The sequence below is a fragment of the Epinephelus fuscoguttatus genome, linkage group LG3 (genome assembly GCF_011397635.1).
Source record: "Epinephelus fuscoguttatus linkage group LG3, E.fuscoguttatus.final_Chr_v1".
Classification (NCBI taxonomy): domain Eukaryota; kingdom Metazoa; phylum Chordata; class Actinopteri; order Perciformes; family Serranidae; genus Epinephelus; species Epinephelus fuscoguttatus.
The window spans coordinates 4,638,206-4,659,012 of record NC_064754.1 but is presented as its reverse complement, the minus strand read 5'-3'; the positions used below and the strand labels follow the sequence as shown (position 1 = coordinate 4,659,012).

At 44.3% G+C, this 20,807-nt stretch overlaps 1 protein-coding gene across 2 annotated transcripts; it reads right to left on the bottom strand.

Annotated features, from left to right (window-relative positions):
* Positions 1-180: 180 nt before the first annotated feature.
* LOC125886423 (rho-related GTP-binding protein RhoU-like) lies at positions 181-5,747 on the bottom strand. Of its 2 annotated transcripts, XM_049572626.1 has the most exons (4): positions 5,278-5,747; positions 5,001-5,059; positions 4,818-4,847; positions 181-2,166 (listed from the first exon to the last, which is right to left on the bottom strand). In XM_049572626.1, the coding sequence occupies exons 1-4, from the start codon at positions 5,546-5,548 to the stop codon at positions 1,678-1,680; spliced, it is 849 nt and encodes a 282-aa protein (XP_049428583.1). In that variant the 5' UTR covers positions 5,549-5,747; the 3' UTR covers positions 181-1,677. The 2 variants fall into 2 exon arrangements, with proteins under 2 accessions (XP_049428583.1, XP_049428584.1); XM_049572627.1 differs by lacking the exon at positions 4,818-4,847.
* Positions 5,748-20,807: the final 15,060 nt, after the last annotated feature.

Here is a 20,807-nt window from a genome sequence, read left to right as displayed (position 1 = left end):
TCTTACAAATAAACACAAGTTCCCTAAATCACACCCACTGAAACTTTACTGCAAATGTCTTACTAAAATTTAAAATGTCCCTTTTGTTAAAGAAATGGTACAGTGTGCAGTTGTTATAAACTTTAATCAAGGCTTCCGAGCATATTCCATGATCAGTAATGGCAATAAAAATAACCACAAATAAATACAGAAATAATAAATAAGCTACAAACTAACAGTAAAACAAAGAACAAGTAATGTTGGGGTGTAACGTGACAACACAATGAGTCAGAAAAAGAGAAACAGAACAAAAGTTGAGATCTCCATCAGCATGTTGGACAATCAGACTCATTGCTTCAAACCAAACCTGGGTCTGATAACATTTGTGGGGTTTGTTTTCACCTCCTGTGAGCCTCAGACGGGTGGGGTTAAGCACATGAGCAAATTTACATCAGTAAAAACACTGAATAAAGCAGTTTCATGTTAAAAGTCAGTGTTTATCTGACACTGTTTGGGCCGGGTCGATAGCCTAGCACCTGCTCACATTTTTTCTCTGATAACTTCTAGACATTCAGGAGGAGCCAAATTATCCACCAAGGTCTCCTCCTCTCCACAAACGGACCAGGTGACCAGTAAAAAGGCCGGAGCCTATCCCAGCTGACACTGGGCGAGAGGCAGGGTTCACCCTGGACAGGTCGCCAGACTACCACGGGGCTGACACATAGAGACAGACAACCATTCACACTCACATTCACACCTACGGACAATTTAGAGTCACCAATTAACCTGCATGTCTTTGGACGGTGGGAGGAAGCTGGAGCACCTGGAGGAAACACACGCTAACCCGAGGAGAACATGGAGTCTCTGCACAGAAGGCCTCCCCTGCCCCAGGTTTGAGCCAGGGACCCTCTTGCTGTGAGGCGACAATGCTAACCACTGCACCACCACCAGTTTTACATTTAAAAGAACTGTTGTTTCCCGACACTCTAGTCATAGATGCTAAAACGTGAATGGTCCTATTTGGAGCCAGTGTTTGGTTTGTCCATGCTGGGCTACTGTAGAAACATTGTGATGCAACATTGCAATCTCTGTAGATGAGGCTACAGCTCATTCTAATGATGAAAACACAACAATTCTTATTTTCAGGTGATTAAACACTAAAGAAAACATACTTGTTATATTAAATTCTATTTCTGCCAATATATCCCCCTAAATCCTACACTGGACTTCAAAGTTCAAGGACTTGGTATAGAAAAAGAGCATACTAAATATCAAAGCCATAGAGGGTGAGACATCCTGACTTTTTTCTCATCAGTTAGGCTAAAAAATCTCTGGATGCTACACCTAAAATGCAGCGCAGTAGTATCTCTCCTCAGACCCTCCCTGCTCTATACTCCTAGTTTGTAACCAAGACTTTCTGCTGCGCATTTAAAGTCTTGCACAAGTGAGCAGCTGCTAGTCTTTCAAAAGCTTCTGTGAAGCCTCAGAAGACATTTTACAGCTGTTTGCACAGGCTCTGTAGTTCTCCTCCATCAGTCCTTTCCCTGCCAGTGTGAGGATTTGAACTGGCACCTTGTGAGTCACCTAGTGGTGATAATCCCCACCCATCTGGCACCTTCTGCCAGCAGGCTGAAACAAACCAGATCTAACAAGTATCTGCAAACGTGATCTGACCCAGGTTTGTAACTATGCAGCTGTTCACTTGAAGTCACAGCTCTGCTCTCCCATCAGACAGTTGATCTTCCTCCACCAGGTCTCCGAGAGGCTCTTGATCTTATCAGGGGTCTTCCTCCTCAGAGTCAGCCTCTGCTGCTGGACACCACAACTGTCTGTCTGCTGGATGCTGGCCAAGATAGCTGAATCAAAAGCATCCTTCAGGTTCTTCTGGGTCAGTGCCGAGCACTCGGCAAAGCTCACCACCCCGAGCTCCTGAGCGAGCTGCTGGCCCTCCTCGGTGCACACCGGCTGCTCGTGGTTCTGTGCCAGGTGAATCAGCACCTGGACGTCCTCCCTCAGGTCCAGCTGGGTGCCAACAAGAACAAGGGGTGTGCCGGGACAGTGCTGACGGATCTCCGGAACCCACTTGTTGATCAGGTTGCGGAAAGAGCAGGGACGCACAATGCTGTAGCAGAGGAGGAAGACATCGGCGTTCTTGTAGCACAGAGGGCGGAGGCGCTCCAGCTCGTCCTTCATGAGGCGGAGGCACAAACAGAGAGGTCGGGTTACAATAAACTTTACAAATCACAGGATAAGGCTGGCATCATTTCATATTTTCTTACTGTCAAAAAGACCATGAAAAGACCAAAACCGACAATGTTAGTGTCGCTCAGTACTTACTGTCCTCTCTAACCTGTGTTTAGGTTCATTTAAAAAAATCTTAGTTATTTCTGAAAGCAGCTGGTCGCTGTAGATTTTATCAAAAGCCACTGAAACAAGAGGAAATTTGTTGAGGACTGATTTCAGAGACAGATCAATCCACATTTGCTGCTCTAGTGCCAGAGGATCCGCGAACATCAAACATTAAAATATGTCTGAAAATACATCTTTATATAAATCCAACATACACATCAGGGATCCATCAACCTATTCATTAAAAAAAAATGTAATTTGCAGGCTAACCATTACCTATGAATCCTTGTGCAGTCATATTAGCCACCTAATGCTAAATCACTGTGCTATACTTATCCCTAATGGCCAAGGAGAACTAGTTCGCTAACATTTACGTACTATTGAAACTTACTCGCCAATTATCCGTGCTATTATTCCAAGTGTACGGACGTTCTTGTGAGCTGCAATGGATCGCAGTTAGCCATACTACAAGAGGCAAGCTCAAACGAGAGAGGACCCGAAAATATTCTAAAACTTATTTTAAGTGCAATTCAGTTTTAAATGTTGGGGGTCCCTGCTCTGTTTCTCTTCCAGCTCCGTGGCCTAAATAAACTTTGAAGAACCCTAATCGTTGAAGTCGTCAAAATCCGGCCCTTGGGCAGTGACTTGTGATGTCAGAGACCAAATGTTATGGCACATAATTAGGAGGCCTAGGTGTACGGTTAGGGGTGGAGTTGGGAAGCAGGGAGAGGCCGATGTTCCACTTGGGGTATTGGGTAACTCTTCTTCCTAGGAGCTCACACACCTGAAAAGGCGGCGGCTGATTGGAGTCGAGGCTGGCTGCTGGAGACGACAACAGACTGCCACGCCACATTTCTGCAGAAGATTCTGACAGACATTCAGAAATCCAGAGACAAAATCCACCGATCTGGGAATGCCACTACACACCTCACCTGATCTGGGGTCGTGTTCAACCCCCCCGATGAACTAAAATCACAACAACGCTGCTTGTGCTGGCCCAGCCTGGCCGTCAACCGGAGGGGACGCCCGAAGTGTCGGGTCGGGGTGGCCGTCTACAGTAGCGGTCGTGTCTGATGAAGGGTGAGTAACCCATTTACCCCCTAGACAGCTCAGAGATCTACACACATTAGGTTAACTCACATTAAGTGAGGCATATGTTCAAGTCCAACTGCACACCACAGGGAAATAAAAAAGCTTAGTTAAAGGTTACAGTTACCAGCATTAGGACTGTCAGGTAATGAGTCAGGCATAATGTTAGGTGTCTTGTAACACCAAAGAAAAAAGGCATCCTTTAATGTCAGCATGACACGGAGCCGATTGCTCCGTTAAGGCGGCAAGCTTTCACCTGAGAGAGTTGTGTTCAGGTGCCGTAAGATTCTAAAGCCAAACCCTGTTCTTTTTTCCTAAACCCAACCATTTGTGTTTGTTGTTGAAGGAAAAAAAGACGGCAACTTATGGTGTTGTACCGACGTAGTGCATTTATCTTGAAAGAGACTGTATGTAAATGTTAAATTTCCTGTGAAAAAGGAAGTGTATTTTGAAAGAAGACAATGAATGTAACAGGCTGAACTTGACACGTCAACAGTCCCAGAGCGTCAACAACCAACGCACCCAGTGTACCTTGCACGTCGTATGTGGACGTGGAAAGTCTACGACCAAACGTCAATGTGTGACGAGGTCAGAGTGAGAATCTGTTGGATATACACAGAGTGCTTCTTAGCACACATATTCATTGTTGGATTAGGTCTTTCTCATGAGACTCGCTGACAGTGAGAAAATTATAGAATACCATCAACTCCATGCTTTAACACCTTACTGACATCCTCACTACTTCAGGGTGGATCTAATGGAAACTACTAAGGTTTTTTGGTGTATCAAAAGAGAGCCAGCTACATTTTTTAAGGGTGGATTCATCCAATTTCCCCCAAAATTCTCCCTTACACCCATTTGGCATCTGGCCGTGCACATGGTTTTGGTTTAACTGGCTCAGGTTCGACTCCGTTACTGAGATATCTCAACATTTCTTTGGCAGGTCTACTTTCTTCCACAGAGAGAAAGAGCTGTTGCCATAGTTTAGATGAATCGACCCTTTAACTTGACTTAATCGTGCAAAAGACAGACTAGTTGTAGATTTCTTTCAGTTTTGTCCTCCAGCTCTTTTTCAGATTGTTCAAGTGAAGCTCCTGAAGGGAAAGGTTGGATAATGGAAGAAGAAAAATCACTCTACCAAAAGAGGGCGATGGAGCACAGGGTGACAGAGGGGGGGAAACTTACACTCTACAAGCTCGGGTCACTCCTGCAGGGGGCGATGTAAGCTGTGGAGTTACAGGACTGCTTGTCACTGGGGGGCAACTTAAACTCAAAGGGGTCTTAAAGGATTTCGGGTCAGGACTAAAAGCAGGCTGCAGGGGGCAACCAACACAAACACACCAAATGTTTAAAAGCAACAACAATTACTGTCAAATACTTATTGATCACTGATGACTTACATTGATTGATCCGTCAACCAGCCCCCATTTCTATCGAGGAAGAAATGCAAAAAGAAGTGTGGCAGAATTTTTAGAGCTCCACTACGGAAGCCTATAGTGCATGCACCTGTATGTTATATGTATGTTAAATGTTAGATTATGTATTTTTGAGTCAAACTGTGGGAGAGAGGAGGTGCAGCTCACCTGTCCAGCCGTGTCACAAAGCTGCAGTCTCACTGGTTTCCCGTCAACCACAACCATCACTGAGAGGATAAAGAAGACACTTGTGTATGTGTTCAAAGGTTTTAATCTTGATATGAGGTAAATAAAATCGGACACGGATACTGTGTACAGACTTTAAAAATGGAAAACATGGCATGTAGCCGACTTGAAAGAGACAGAGTGGACAAAAAGCCTGTTCACTTTCAGGTGTGCGTAAACTTGTGCGTAACGCTCAAAATTAATTAATGTCAGACATTACCGGTGAAGTTGTCAAACGCTGTTGGAACATATTCTGTCGGGTATCCGTTGGTGGTGTAGCTGACGATGAGGCTGGTCTTGCCCACCGCTCCGTCTCCAACCAGGACGCAGTTTACCTTGCGCTCAGGTGCGGAGCCGGACCGACGGCGCTTCACGCTCAGGGGGAAATCCCGGTTCTTCAGGCGCCGAATTGGGGCCGGGGGACTGTCTACCCCACACACCGGCTCTGACACACGACGTGGCTTCTGTTTCCCGACATCCTGAGGAAGCATGGCTCTGCCTTCGGATAAGGAAGGATTTGTTTTGTTGTTGTCTGGCGGTTTAGAGTGGTTGGAGACTCCCAGCGCGCTCCATCTTCTTGACAGCTCACGTGTTTGTGCTGTTTTAGTTTTGAAACTGCAAACATGAAGCGCCAAAAGATATTTCGCTGTGTTTCGTGTGAACCGTGGCAGAGATTTGAAGCGCGCAGTGGCACAGCCGTCGGGTTTCTCCGCTCAGCAGGAGCTCCTGATTGGCATTCTCTCTACATCTGCTGTGGTCGTGATTCCTAAGAGGCTTACCGAGCAGAGCACCATATGAGGCTCCAGAGATTTCCAAGTGAAATGAACTAAGCTTACTGGAAACCTTTATCCCATAGAGTAAAATATACAGTGTGTCTCCATCTTAAGCCAATTAGAAGATGGAAATAAAGCTCCAGAATTTCATATTGATGGTTGATTTGTACATTTTGTGGAGTATATTTCTGCAGCAGAGGCAAAACAATAAATAAATATGTTGATTTTAAATCACAAAACCCACGAAGAGGGATTACATACAGTGCAGCTGCCTACCGGGAGTGTATTTCAGATTTAACTATAAAAATCTTCCCAGCTGTAGCTGCCTGGGACAATATCTGCCCCCTCTGCTGAATAAATCTGAATAATTATACTATAAGCGAGGGAGTAAATTACAAGAACACACATTAATTTTGTAGTTTCTTTTCTCATTTATCAGTCTGACTCACTTCCTCTGTCCTGCAACACCAATTCAATCAAACAACCCCATGTTTCACCACCACCAGGTTGCTTGCAGGTAAATATGTGGAGGTGATGTGGCGGACTGACGCCCCCTAGTGGTTGAGTCGCGTCAGCTGCGGGGACTAAAGAAGCAGGGGTGAATGCAACATGAATCATCGTTTCTCATCACCGTCACCAGCAACAAACAAACAGCAGTGTGAGGGAGACAGAGGGAGCCTGGAGCTGAGAACAGATTAAAACATCAAAAGAGGAGCGAGGAGGCTGCAGTGAATCAATCTCAAGCAAACAGGGACAAATCATGTTTGCTCTAAGTGTGTTGTTTTTATGATCCTCATCAAGCAAGAAATTGATGAGGATCACAAACAAAATACACAGATGCATATTTTCCTAAACCAGATATTAAACTGTCTCTGACATGTGAGGGGATTTAGTTGAATGATTTAACTGATATGGGATTTTTGGCAGCTGCTATTGTTAAATATTTGACCCTTTTGACACCATAAGGAGTGTTCTTCTTGTTAAGGTGCACTGAAACATCTTTCTTGAGCATCTCAGGACACTAAAAACCCTGAAACAGGACTGCTGGTTTGACTGCTCCTTCAGGCACGCACCACTTCCATCCCGTGAGATTATCTGGCCTTTTTACTGAATAACTAACTTAAATTATTATATGACATAAAATGTGAGTATAGAATAAAAAATTTGATTTAAAAATATTTGACAGAACTTGCAGTTGTCAGGTAGGAGCTTTAAGCACGGACGAACACAACTGATTCTACATTAAAAGTCTCACAGTGGCCTGATGTATCAAACTAACCTGGTTTTATTCTGTCATTACAGGCGAGACGAGCAAAAAGCATCATGGAACCCAGTTGGCGTCTTCATGTGTCTTCACTCCTGCAGGAGGCTGCAGAGCGTCAACAACATGGTGAGAGAGCAGCAGTCTGTGTGTGTGTGTGTGTGTGTGTGTGTGTGTGTGTGTGTGTGTAGGTGTGGGAGGCAGAATGTGTTGCCATGCATTGAACAGCACCAAAAACACCAGTGAGTGGGAGTGAAACCATACGCACCAGCAAAGAACAAGACACCGTTTCACACGCACTCATGCACACACCATGCAGCTCCGCTCTGTGTAGAAACCGTCATGTCATCAATATGTCAGTCCGTACAAATTTGTACCCAACGACTTCCCCTGGTATCTGCTGTACCAGTGCATTTAGTTTAGGTTATATCTGCATCTGAGATTTAATATTCCACAAAGAAAACTAACTATTTCCTCCAGTTTCAGTCTGTAGGCTTACTCGTGTCTTTTCTACTGAACACAACCTTCAGATTTATTGAATGAAAGTGCATTAATGTCACAGTAGGTGATGTGAATATACAAGGTAGAAAGAGAAACATGTTGCAAACATTATTCCTAAATGAGTGGAAAAAGGTTAAGATTCAGTATGCTGTGGACTTAATCCACTTAATGAAACCTTTTTGAGCTCCTGTCCTTAAGCTAAGTTTACATCTTATTAATGTGTGCCTCATTTATTTTTGACTTGAGTTTTCTGGTGTCTGACACTGTGCATACAATAAACCTGTATACATAAATTGGTTTAAAAATACTGATCTATATTTTGCAGTGGTGACAGCAGTAGCAGTTTTAGAGGTAGTGCTGATAACAGTGATATTAAGCCCTGTTTCTGCCAAGCACTACAGTACCGTACTCTTCAGTTGGGTACGCTTTTTTTCAGTTTCCACTATGAAAAGCTGTGGATGGTACCAATGGAACCGTTCCACACCGTCCCCATGTTTGGTCCCCCCTCTGTTGGGGTACCTAGCACACAGATCTGGTACTAAAAGGTGGAGCTGTGAACACTGCAGTCGGTCGGTCACTCTGCTCAGGGCTGAGTTGTGTCTGGTTTTGAGGCTCATGTAACCACTGTTCATACTGTGGAGAGTTTTATTAGTAAACTGTAACTATAAAATGAAAGGATGTGTTGCTGCCTCTCACAGCAGCTGGAGTCTGAGAAAAAATAACTTCATTCACTGGGCCGACTGCCGGTGACTTTTAAGGTGGAACGTTAACTTATAATGTTACTCAATGCATGAGTTGATGACGTGAATCCATCAGCACACCTTAAATTTCACTGTGACAACTTTGACCATCACTTTAGTTTTTATATGACAGACAGTGGATCTTCAAGTGTGTTCTGTGACAGAATTTATTCTAATCCTCACTCAAAAAGTGCTGTAGAGAGTCATTCCTGTGGGCCACAGCAACACTAAACCCCTGAGCTTGCCTGAGAAGGACTAAATGCACAAAGCTGCTATTTTTAAATATCCCATGGAGAGAGACTCTCACTGCAGCCTGTTCTATTTTGTTCTGAAAATGTTGGCATGCAGCCTCGTTCTGTGGACGATAAACCAGGTGCAGACTGACAAAGGAGGAAATACAGTGAGTGCTGGACGGAGCAGTGAGTGACAACAACCCCGCCCACATTTAAGAGGACTGTCTGTGCTGGAAACACTAGGGTCTAGGTACCATGTCTGAAGGTTTACTTTTAGTTCCAAAAGGGACCATACCGAAGAGACAGCTCCAAGACTGCTATGTAGCTAATCTCTGTCAAGTCCTGCGTCCTGCACACTCTACCCAGGCACCACCCCTCACCACACAGTAGTCTGTGACAACATTTCTGAGAAGTGCTGTGAAGTTGATTCAAAACACCCCTAAAACACAAATTAAACATGGCTTAATAGCAACTATTTCAATTACAAGTACACAAATTGGCTTTACTATAACGTCACAAAGGACTTGTCTTTATCTGAAAACAAATACAACATGCTAATGTTATTAGCACAAGCCTATGGCATTTTACATTGTATAAATTAGCCTAGCGGACAGCGATCATTTCCTCTTTTCATATAAAGCCACATAGACATATATACGTAGACGCTGCATCGAGCGCTGAGCCGTACGTCAACGTCGCCGCCATATTGGATGTGGCAAGGCTGCGCTGTAAACTAATACAAGTAAATGGACTTAATTTCATAAAGCGCCTTTCTACAAAGAAATTTACGTTAATGCCTCTCGTTTATTCATTCACACACACACACTAATATACTTGGGAAACAGTTAGGCACCAAAAACAATGTATTTGATCTTTTCAGATGGCTAAGATAAGAACTTTATTGATCCTACACAGGAGCAATTCACCTTACATCAGCTATAGAAAACAAGGTAGTGCCAAAAAACAATACACTATATATGTGTATATATATGTGTGTATATATATATACAGTACAGGCCAAAAGTTTGGACACACCTTCTCATTCAATGCGTTTTCTTTATTTTCATGACTATTTACATTGTAGATTCTCACTGAAGGCATCAAAACTATGAATGAACACATGTGGAGTTATGTACTTAACAAAAAAGGTGAAATAACTGAAAACATGTTTTATATTCTAGTTTCTTCAAAATAGCCACCCTTTGCTCTGATTACTGCTTTGCACACTCTTGGCATTCTCTCCATGAGCTTCAAGAGGTAGTCACCTGAAATGGTTTCCAACTTCTTGACAGGTGTGCCTTATCAGGTGTTTAGCACTTGTTTCTTGCCTTATCAGTGGGTCCAGCTCACCAAACCATCTCCATTGGGTTGCAGAAGTCAGGTTGACTGTACAGGTCATCTGCCGCAGCCTCTATTCACTCTCCTGTTAAATATTCATATTATGGCAAGAACCAATCAGCTAACTAAAGAAAAAATGAGTGGCCATCATTACTTTAAGAAATGAAGGTCATGTCGCTGCAGGATGCAAAACTTTAAATGTGTCCCCAATGCTGGTTCAGTGTGCCTTCAAGCGCTACAACCAAACTGGCACACATGAGGACCGACCAGGAAAGGAAGACCACACCATCACACTCTCCTCCTCATAAGTTCATCCGAGAACCAGGCATCAGAAATCGCAAGTTAACAGCAGCTCAGATCAGAGACCAGATGAATGCCACACAGAGTTCTAGCAGCAGACCCATCTCTAGACCAACTGTTAACAGATTTCCACTGGTCTAATGTCCATGGTCTTAGTGTTTCTTGGAAACCACTCTTCTGCTTGTTGCAACAAGCAGCAGTGGTTTGTTTGGGCTATTTGACACATGAAGGCCTTAGACCAGTGGAAATCTGTGCTTTGTTCTGATGAGTCCAAATTTGAGAACTCTTTGTGGCATTCCAACCGCCGTGTCTTTGATCTGAGCTGCTGTTGAACGGATGGATTCCTGAGGCTGGTGCCTGGTTCCTCACTGTGAAGCATGGAGGAGGAGGTGATGGTGTGGGGGTCTTCCTTTTGCTGGTCCTCATGTTGTGCCAGTTTATTCAAAATTGAAGGCACACTGAACCAGCATGACTACCACAGCATCCTGCAGCGACATGCCATCCCATCCGGTTTGTGTTTTGACTGACTGACCATTTATTTTTCAACAGTAATGATGGACCCCAAACACACCTCCAGGCTGTGTAAGGGCTATTTGACCAAGAAGGAGAGTGATGGAGTGCTGCGGCAGATGACCTGGCCTCCACAGTCACCGGACCTGAACCCAGTCGAGATGGTTTGGGGTGAGCTGGACCGCAGAGTGAAGGCAAAGGGGCCAACAAGTGCTAAACACCTGATGGGAACTCCTTCAAGACTGTTGGAAAACCATTTCAGGTGACTACCTCTTGAAGCTCATGGAGAGAATGCCAAGAGTGTGCAAAGCAGTAATCAGAGCAAAGGGTGGCTATTTTGAAGAAACTAGAATATAAAACATGTTTTCAGTTATTTCACCTTTTTTTGTTAAGTACATAACTCCACATGTGTTCATTCATAGTTTTGATGCCTTCAGTGAGAATCTACAATGTAAATAGTCATGAAAATAAAGAAAATGCATTGAATGAGAAGGTGTGTCCAAACTTTTGGCCTGTACTGTATACACATATATATATACACACACATATATATACACATATATAGTGTATTGTTTTTTGGCACTACCTTGTTTTCTATAGCTGATGTAAGGTGAATTGCTCCTGTGTGGGATCAATAAAGTTCTTATCTTAGCCATCTGAGAAGATTAAATACATTGTTTTTGGTGCCTAACTGTTTCCCAAGTATATTAGTGTGTGTGTGAATGAATAAACGAGAGGCATTAACGTAAATTTCTTTGTAGAAAGGCGCTTTATGAAATTAAGTCCATTTACTTGTATTAGTTTACAGCGCAGCCTTGCCACATCCAATATGGCGGCGACGTTGACGTATCACAGCAGCGGGCAAACCCACTCGATGCGGCGTCTACGTATATATGTCTATGTAAAGCCACGGACAACAGCAACATTTAACAAAGGTAACGTTACAAAATTTGACTATATGACAACTCACAAGATTCAGCGACAAAACAACTGTCTTATACTAAACACGTTTTCCAAACAAATATAACATGCTAACATTATTAGCACAAGTCTATGGCATTTTACATTGTATAAATTAGCCTAGCGACGAGCAGATATTTCCTCTGCTCATATGAAGCCAGGATAAATCACACACAAGACTTAAAATGTTATTTTTGTGGAGGCTTTATTGTCTTCACAATTTATTGTTTCTTATCTGTGAAATTAAAGTTAATAAAAGCTTTGTGTCCACTGAGGGAAATGGCTTCAGCTTACAGAAATAAACAGGAATTCTGCCTCGCCACAACGTGTAGTTACATTTCTGGGGAAGTGCACGTCAGGCTACAGCTTAGGGTATGGCATCGATTCAGTGCAGAAATATAAATTCTGCCTTACCCTGCGTTAGGATGTGCCCTACTCTCCCCTAATGCTCTGAATGTTGCATACAGAACCTTTAAAGAAGTGAGGACGGCAAAAAATGCCCTCACTTCTCCAAAAATGTCCTCACTGTCAGCGTCTTAAACTGAAGTTTGTCCTCATAAAGATAAGCATATAAGAGCAAACTGTCCCACAGCTCCTCGATGGTGATAAATCTACTAAAAATAATCTTTAACCAGGCGCTGACGTCACTGCTGTTTAACAGGATTAACCAAAAGTCAGTGAAAAACAGCAGAGATCTACCAAGTCTGTGAATGGAGACATCGGGCAGCCCTGTTCCAGAAGCTGGCACGACACCCAGAAAGCCATAAACCCTGTCAACACACACACACACACACACACACACACACACACGTAGCATACAAAGCTGCTATTCTCCTCATGTACAAACAGTCTCCCTCCTCCTCCTCCTCCTCCAACATCTGATAAACTAGACACCTAATCAGAATCTTTGGGGACCCTGGGCCTCCTATTGGAGTTTCCAGACCAGGCAAATACATTAACTCAATTTAGAGTTTGGGATTAAGGACCCACCCCTCCCCCCGTATAACACACATACACACATTGATACAAACACACAAACACACACTATCAACCCTCCTCCTCCTCCTCTGCCTTTCCTCCTTCTCTCATCTCTCTTTTTGATGGGATCAGCTGAGCGCTACATTCTCCTCTTCTTCCCCTGCACCCTCTCTCGCTCTCCCCCTCTCTTTCCCTCTCCTTCTCTCGCTCTCTCTCCCTCTCTCTCTCTCTCTCCCTCGGGGGACCGGGGTGCTCGGACTCTATAGTTATGGGCTGGGGCCATCTGTCACCGTGCGCATTCACGCAGCCACCAGAAGGCCGCAACATGTGCAGATTTAAATGGAGAACCCAACTTTCCCAGGACACACAGGCCTGACCCCGGCAGCCGCGGCAACCCTCCCCTCCTCCTCTTCCTCCTCCTCTGCCTCCCTCCCCATCACCCCGTGCCTCCCCCCTCATCCTCTTCTCTCCTTCATCCCACGACCATCACCACCACCACCACCACCGCCATCCAGCATCCCTAAAACCCAGACCCCACCCACCTGCCACACCCTCCTCCAACACCACCAAGAAATACTGTCTGCATGTGAATCAGTGAATTAGAGCTCCCCCCCCAAACTCACCCCACTAAGTGTGTGTGTGTATGGTAATGGCTGTGCAGCATGCACGAGCACCTTCTTTACACACAATGATGGATTTCCACCTTACGTAGCAGCTGATGGTGAAGGGGGAGGCGTTGGAGGAGGTGGGGTGAGGGTGGGAGGAGATGGGGATGAGGGCAACCCCTGGTGGATGTGTGAGAAACAGAGAGATCAGCTGATTGGTAAAATTGATTGTGAAGGAGAGAGGGAAAGGAAGAAGGGGAGTGTGTGTGTGTGTGTGTGTGTGTGTGTGTGTGTGTGTGTGGTTGGGTGGGTGGGTGTGCGTGTGTGCATGTTGAGCAGCAATACGAGTGTGTGTTGTGGTTTTTGTGGTTGCAAGGAGGGGTGGGTGAGGGGTGGGAGGGTAACAGGATTGGTCTTGTCTGTGGGACCCACGGGGAGGACAATGGGACCGGCGGGGGTGGGGCGAGTGTCACACGCTTTTGCTTTGTGGCTCGGTCAACAGGCGTGTGCCACGGGTGTCGTCTCGCCTCCCCTCGCCTGCTGTCCGACTCCGGGAAAGGACCGGCAGCCATGAGAACCGGGGCCCCGGGCCCTTTAATGAGGGGCGTGCTGTTTCTTATCAAAGATGGACAAGCCATCATTACAATCATCATTAGAAGCTGCACAATGGAGCACGCCTCCCTTAGCTATGGATGGGAAAATCCTCCTCCAGAGCTGCGGCGGCGAAGGCGGTGGCAGTGGGGGATGAAATCAAAAAAAGAGCACAAAAAAGTCTCAGTCAATGTGTCTATTTAGTGAATCTGCAACAGTTACGTCTGGTGAGGCAGCACAGATCATCAGGTGCAACTGCAAGATTTTAGCTTTAAGTGAACACGATAAGAGCGACAAAAATCATAAAAACCTACAAATTAATGCAACATTACTTTGTCCCGGAACAAGGAGCCGTCCTTTGTTGCCATTTCTGAGATGTTGCCCTCTTATTGGTGCAAGTTTTTCATTAACCGTATGGAGGGTCTGATGCTTCATGTCATGCGGGACGGGTGGTAGAGATGATTCCCATGTTGATGACTTAAGTGCACTCACATCAGAGTCAACTCAAATATATAAATGCAGAGTCGTGTGAGGGTGCAATACATTCATTAAATTTAGGCTTAATTACCTTGAATATCAAACTTTGTCTGACATAATGCGTCCATATTTGTTTCATTCTCAGGCTTCTGTGTTATTAAGTTTCAGGGTGAAAATTACAACCTGAATGTTGAAGTGAATGTTATTTACAAGTCTGAAACTGGTAACTATGGTGACTCGGACGTAGCATGACCTTGGCAAAAGGATGGAGGATGTTGTATTGTGTGCAACAAATAACTGAAGTACTATCATGATCTGTGACAAGTACAAACATGCTCAACTCAATTAAACACCAACTGGAGAATTTTGTCTGACAGATTTGATGGTGCTCTCTTACGCCTAACCCTGGCCATCATTAAAACACCAAATAAGGGAATGTCATTGTGAGGAATTGCGTTCATCTCTCCAGTAGAGATCAACAGATTTGGAGAATCTATGCCAACAAGAACTGAAGCTGTTCTGGAGGTTCGTCTGTGGGCCTAACACCCTCAGTAACAGAAAACTTCAAATGCAAAATGACCATTTGAATGTGCATTACTCACTTTGTTTTTCTCACATACGTCCACGATGAACTGAGAATCCAAAAAAGGTGAACATAAATTTAAAGGAACAGGGATCACATTTGACAACTGTTGTTGAGGCCTGTGAGCAAAATAAAGGTTTCTTCGTGGATTCAAGGTGACATGTGGTAAGTTATCAATATACAAATGGACATTTTGTGGATGATGTACTTCTTTAAGACACTTTATGTTGTTTTTTTCCCCTTAAGTTGTTCACCTATTTCAAAGATCAGACTCTTGTCTTCTTGGTCATTTTCAAAAAGAACACCCTGCTCTAAAAATAATCCAGGTGGGGGTGCAAATTGAGGAGGTTATTAGAATTAATCTGACCTGATTAGACCAGCATCAGTGTTTGAATGATCACAGAAGAACTTTGCTATTTTTATGGTTTGCTTCCAAAGGTCAAAGTCTGGATCTGATTTTATAGGACACAAACATTCTTTAGCGGTGACAGTGAAATAAAGAAAGTGAAAGAAAAACTATTCAAAGCTCCTTTGACTTGGAAGAATTAAGACAATCTTTGCAGCTACAGGGATCTTTGAAGCAAACAGAAAGGACCGTAGTGGACATTCAGGTCTGGAATCTACAATCGAGCCTCCTTAGTCTCAATCTCAGCTACGAACTGGGGTAAGATTTGCACCATCACACAGAAATCATGATCTCTCTTTGTATCATTCAGCTCTCTTTTTATTCGCTCTGAGGGGGCTGGGATTCAGATTCGTCCAGGTTACCATGTCGTGCACCATAACCCTGCTCCGAGTATGTCATCATTAATGTTCAGCCAAAAAACATGTTGCTCCGCTGTGGCCTTTCTCAAGAGTCTCCTCCAAGTCCTTTTTAATGCTCTCCGCTGGCCTGTGGCCCTGGCCGCAGGGAGCATTGTCATGGTGCTGAAGGTGGAGGGGATACTGGGAGGAGGTGTGTGTGTGTGTGAGTGTGTGGGGAGGAGGGGGGGCATGACGCTGCAGCAGTGGCAGCTGGCGGCCCAGCTTGCAGGGGCCATCTCTTCACAATGGAGAGCCTTCCCCCTGGGGCCAGTGATTTAGGACAGGGCTCTCTGGACAGGCCCCTGGAGAGGAGGAGAGAGAGGACACTGGCTTTGGAGGAACGCACCCACCCTCCCTCCCACCTCTACCTCCCCTCCTTCTCCTTGTCTTGTCCTCTAAAGCTTCCCTGCTGGTTCCCTTGCCCCCCTGGCTGCTCCACACACACTCCTGACACCCTCCCCTCATCCCACCGTGGCTAAGCTCTCTCCTGGGACGAGCAGCCAGGCCTCTGGACGGGGAGCATTCCTGAGGTGTAGCAGGCTAACACTAGCCGGACACAATAGGGGGACGACAACAGGTGCGTGTGGATCCTCTGTCGTCCAGCGGCAGCTGAGAGATAGGGACGGGGGCTATTATGGCGCCATTATCCGCCGCTGCTCTACCGGTGGGCTGTTGGACCTCTTTTCTCGAACAAAAACAAGGCTTTTTATGTGTAACCTGGTCTTGTATCCACCCTGCTCCGACAAGCCTCTCTTTCATCCTCCTACCTCAGCTAGCACCTGCCACCCCCGGGCCCTCCAAACCAGCCCAACGGCCACTTATCCCAAGACTGGATTCAATTCAGTCGAACCCCAACTGCAAGAAAACCTGAGCCCACTTGTTTAAAAACACCCACCACTTATACCCACCATATTGGAGCCATAGAAATTATCCAGGCAGCCACCTCTGTACGCCACCCAGCCCCCCTCCCTCCTCTGTCCCTCTGAATTATGTTATGTCTCAAATGAGCAGTCATACAGCAGATTGTTTGGTCCAGCCACTTGATATAACTGGTGACAATGCCTCTAACAGAGCGAGTGTCCTGGGGGGATAGGCAGTATTTGGTTACTGCATCCCTGATCTCTCCCCATTGTGGTCGGCTCTGGGTCCCATGGAAGGTTGAAAGGGGGTTTGGGGAGGGGGACATGTGCGCATATGTGGGCCCACAACGCAGGTGCCTACATCTGTTCATTTCTGGGCAGATGCTCGTGGTTGTAGAGATAGAGAGGGAGAGTTAGGGAGAGAGGGGAGGGGAGGGGAGGTGGACTTCCTCCATTTACTCTCTCATCATTCATGCTGGCGATTAAGCCTAGATGGAACAAAACTAGAGAAGAGAGTAGAAGGGTGACAAATGAACAATTGCACTTCTTCTGGGTCCAAAAAAGGATGCAGATCACAAATGTGTTTTGTTTTTTCAACGCCAAATCCACCACATGGGTAAAAGCATTTTGGCCTGGGGTTGTTTGGTTGTTTGGACTCGGCCCTTTAGCTCCAGTAAAAAAAAAAAAATGTAATTCTACAGCATACAATAATTTTGGACATCAGTGTGCTTCCAACTTTGTGTCAGCAGTGTGTGTTTGACCCTTCCCTCTTTCAACATGACACCAAGCCAGCTCCATAATGAAATGGTTTTCCCAGCTTGGTGTGAAACAGCTTGACTTGCCTGCGCAGCAGTTCAATAAATGCTGGCACCATGCAAACCACAGATATGTTACATTGCTATGTTACACAGCAATGTCTTGAGACAAAAACAACCATTTTTTTGTGATACTGTCCTAGCTGGAAATGCGGTGATGTCTCTGTAAAAAAACAACCACTTTTTTTCGAGCACCAGCTGGGAATGCAACAGTGTCTTGGTAAAGAGCAACTGCTTTTTGTGGCACTATCCTTGGTGAAAACACAGCAAAGGGTTGCTAAAAAACACCCACCTTTCACTAAAAAACACAAATATTCGGTGGCTATAAAGCTGCTGAGAAGACTTGTTTTGATTTTTGCTGGTACTGAACAGTGGTCTGCAGCTTGGCAGGTGTCTCCACTGGGTGCCACACCATCCATCATCCCCTCCAGCTCATGGTGACAAAGTCAGCTCATACACTAAGTCGCTTTAAAAACGTTGATGTGATACATATTAAGTGTAGCAAATGTAACGTAACCGTGGTGTTAAAAAAAAAAGTAGAATGCCAACATTTTCTTCTGATGACTGGGCTGTGCATTGACCTCAGCCCCATCCACCGCCTCTGGCATGAACTTTCCAAAGTGGTTATTAGATTCATCGATTAACATGAGTTTTGATAATAAATAAATTGTTCAAGTCAATTACGAAGCACAAAGGTCATTTTCTGTGTCCAGCTCATCAAATATGAGTTACTCCTGATTTTGTGAGTTTTATTATTTCATAGAAAAATTAAAAATCTTTCTGTCAAACAAAAGAAATATTTCAAATAAATCTGGAACCTGGCTGCAGGGCTTTGCTCCCACCCAGCCACACGAGCATCAGTGAAGTCCAACACTGATGTTGAGCTCACAGTCAGCACTGAAATACCCACACTGGAGTGCCGACTGTGAGCTCAGCATCAGTGTTGGACCTCACTGATGCTCGTGTGGCTGGTTGGGAGCAAATCCCTGCAGCCAGGTTCCAGAAGAGTGGAAAACGTTAAGGCAGCAGATTGATGTAACATCTCACAAAAAGGTGTAATACTTACGTGTCCACATACTTTTTGGCCAAGTAGTGTTCATGATACAGGTGGCTGTACATTAGATATAAAGTACTGGCCATGGCAGTTCCCTCGGTAGGAAGAGAACATATGTGACTTTATTGTCATATGATGCTATTGGGTTTAATTTTATTGTATTATAGAACAATAAAATGACTTGACAAACAAGTTTAGTGCATTTATCTTCACCTGCACTTTTTCCACAGCTAATAATGTAATGGTTGTTATCTTGGTCATTTAATCATTGTACACCCTGCAGCCACTGGTGCCAGTTTCTTGTAAATCACACCAGATGTGAGAGGTTACAAATGAAATGAGAACAGCCACACTATAGACTCTGTGAGGGTTTGAGCATTTAAAAATCAATATGTTCACATGCAGATTTAATGGGCAACACTGACCATGTTGATATATTTGCATGCAGCATCTTCCCTGCTTAAAAAGCTGGACTCTGTTTATCATGCAGCAATACGTTTTGTAACGAGTGCAGGCTCAGGCACACACCACTGCACCTTATATCAATCGTTAGGATGGCCCTCCCTATACCAGAGGAGAAAAGCACACGTTGACTTTTACTTTTAAAACATTAGTAGGTAAGTTACCATCTTATATCTCCAGACTTCTGTCTTTTTATACGAACACCTACAGCACTAGACGAGCAGCAAATGGGATGCTTTTAAATGTTCCCCAGATGCAGTCGGATCTTGGTAAAACCTCATTTTCTTTCTATGCTCCCTCATTATGGAATGAGTTGCAAGATAAAATTAACCTACAGTCCCTCCCTACTGTAAATGTGTTTAAAGGTATTTTAAAATCAGCCTTTCAGGAAACATGCAGTTGTTTTAATTAATGTTCACTTAAGATTGCCCTTTACTGTTGATTGTTTATATTTCATGTTTTCATCGTATATGTATGTTTTATTGTTTTATGTATGGAACTTATGTGTGCTGTCTTGGCCAGGACTCCCTGGAAGAAGAGATCTTGTATCTCAGTGGGACATTTCCTGGATAAATAAAGGTTAAATAAAAAAAAAATGTTCACCATCTTAGTTTGGCATGCTCACATATGATATTAGCACTAAACAAAAAGTACAGTTGAGGCTGTTAGAGGAGGTTTGCCTTAAGGACCTCCTAGGTTTAGGAAAAAGATAATGTTCGGTGTTGAAATGAATAGATCTCTGTCAGAAAGACCTGAATTGGGCAAATCAAAATTTAAGCATGACGACAGCACTTTATGAAAAGTTAAACGATCAAAGTTATGAATGTCTGAAGCACATTTCATGGCAATCCATCCGATAGTTGCTGAGACATTTCACTCAAAATCACAAATATGATCCTTGTGGTTTGCTAGATGAAAAGTTAGAGGTTTACCAAAGTTAAGACAATAGGATTCCACCTCCAGGGACCATGAATGTCTGTACAAACTTTCATGTTACATTTCAGCAACGCTGGGGTTAAAATGGCCACTTCTCATGGCTCAACAGCGACGGGTTGCTAAAACACAACTGGTTTTGTTGTTTGTCACTCTTAAATAGTGGTCTGCAGTTTGCCGAGTGTCTCACCCAAGCAGATACCTGTGATGCTGAAAAATGAAGCCAATGTGGACGTGTCAAAAATGGCAGTTCCTTCAGGCTGGCTCCACAGCAGAGTGAATCCCCCATAGACCCCCATGTTAAAGTGTCCAACTTTACAGCAGAAATAAACACGTGTACAGCCTGGTGTGGAAAATGCTTTTGGTTTCTATAGCTTATTTCAACATTCATGACAACTGTACGGAGGGGAATACTTATATAACTCACCCACTGCATTTTAGTAAGGCCCAGAGTTATGCATATTTAAGGCCACTGGGAGTGACAGTCTGTAAGTCAGATCCACCCCTCACTCCTCCACAGCTCCATCCTCTCGTCAAAATATGGTCATTTCTGGCTCCAAAAAACCAAGATGGTGATGGCCAAAATGCTGGACTCGAGGCACTCCAGAAAGCAATCTGTGACATCACAATGGCTACGCCCATTATATTGTACAGTCTATGGTCTTGCTTAGATGTCAGGCCAGCCACCATCTCCTCCACTTCTTATATATAGTCTGACTCCGCGGATGTGAACTGTGGCTATAAGCCTGCCATTGGCTGACTGATTTCAGATATCATTCTCCCATCCTTCCTCTACCGTATGTTACCATTTCCAAATCCCTTTTGCTATGGGAAACAACAACCTGTGAGCCAACAATTTAAAAGCTGAAAGTGGCATCTTTTGACAAAGTTTTGGATCGTGCAATAAAGCACGTCTGTTTTGTTGTATTAATGAATTGTTGTAAAGATCTACAACCCTCATGCCTGATGTTG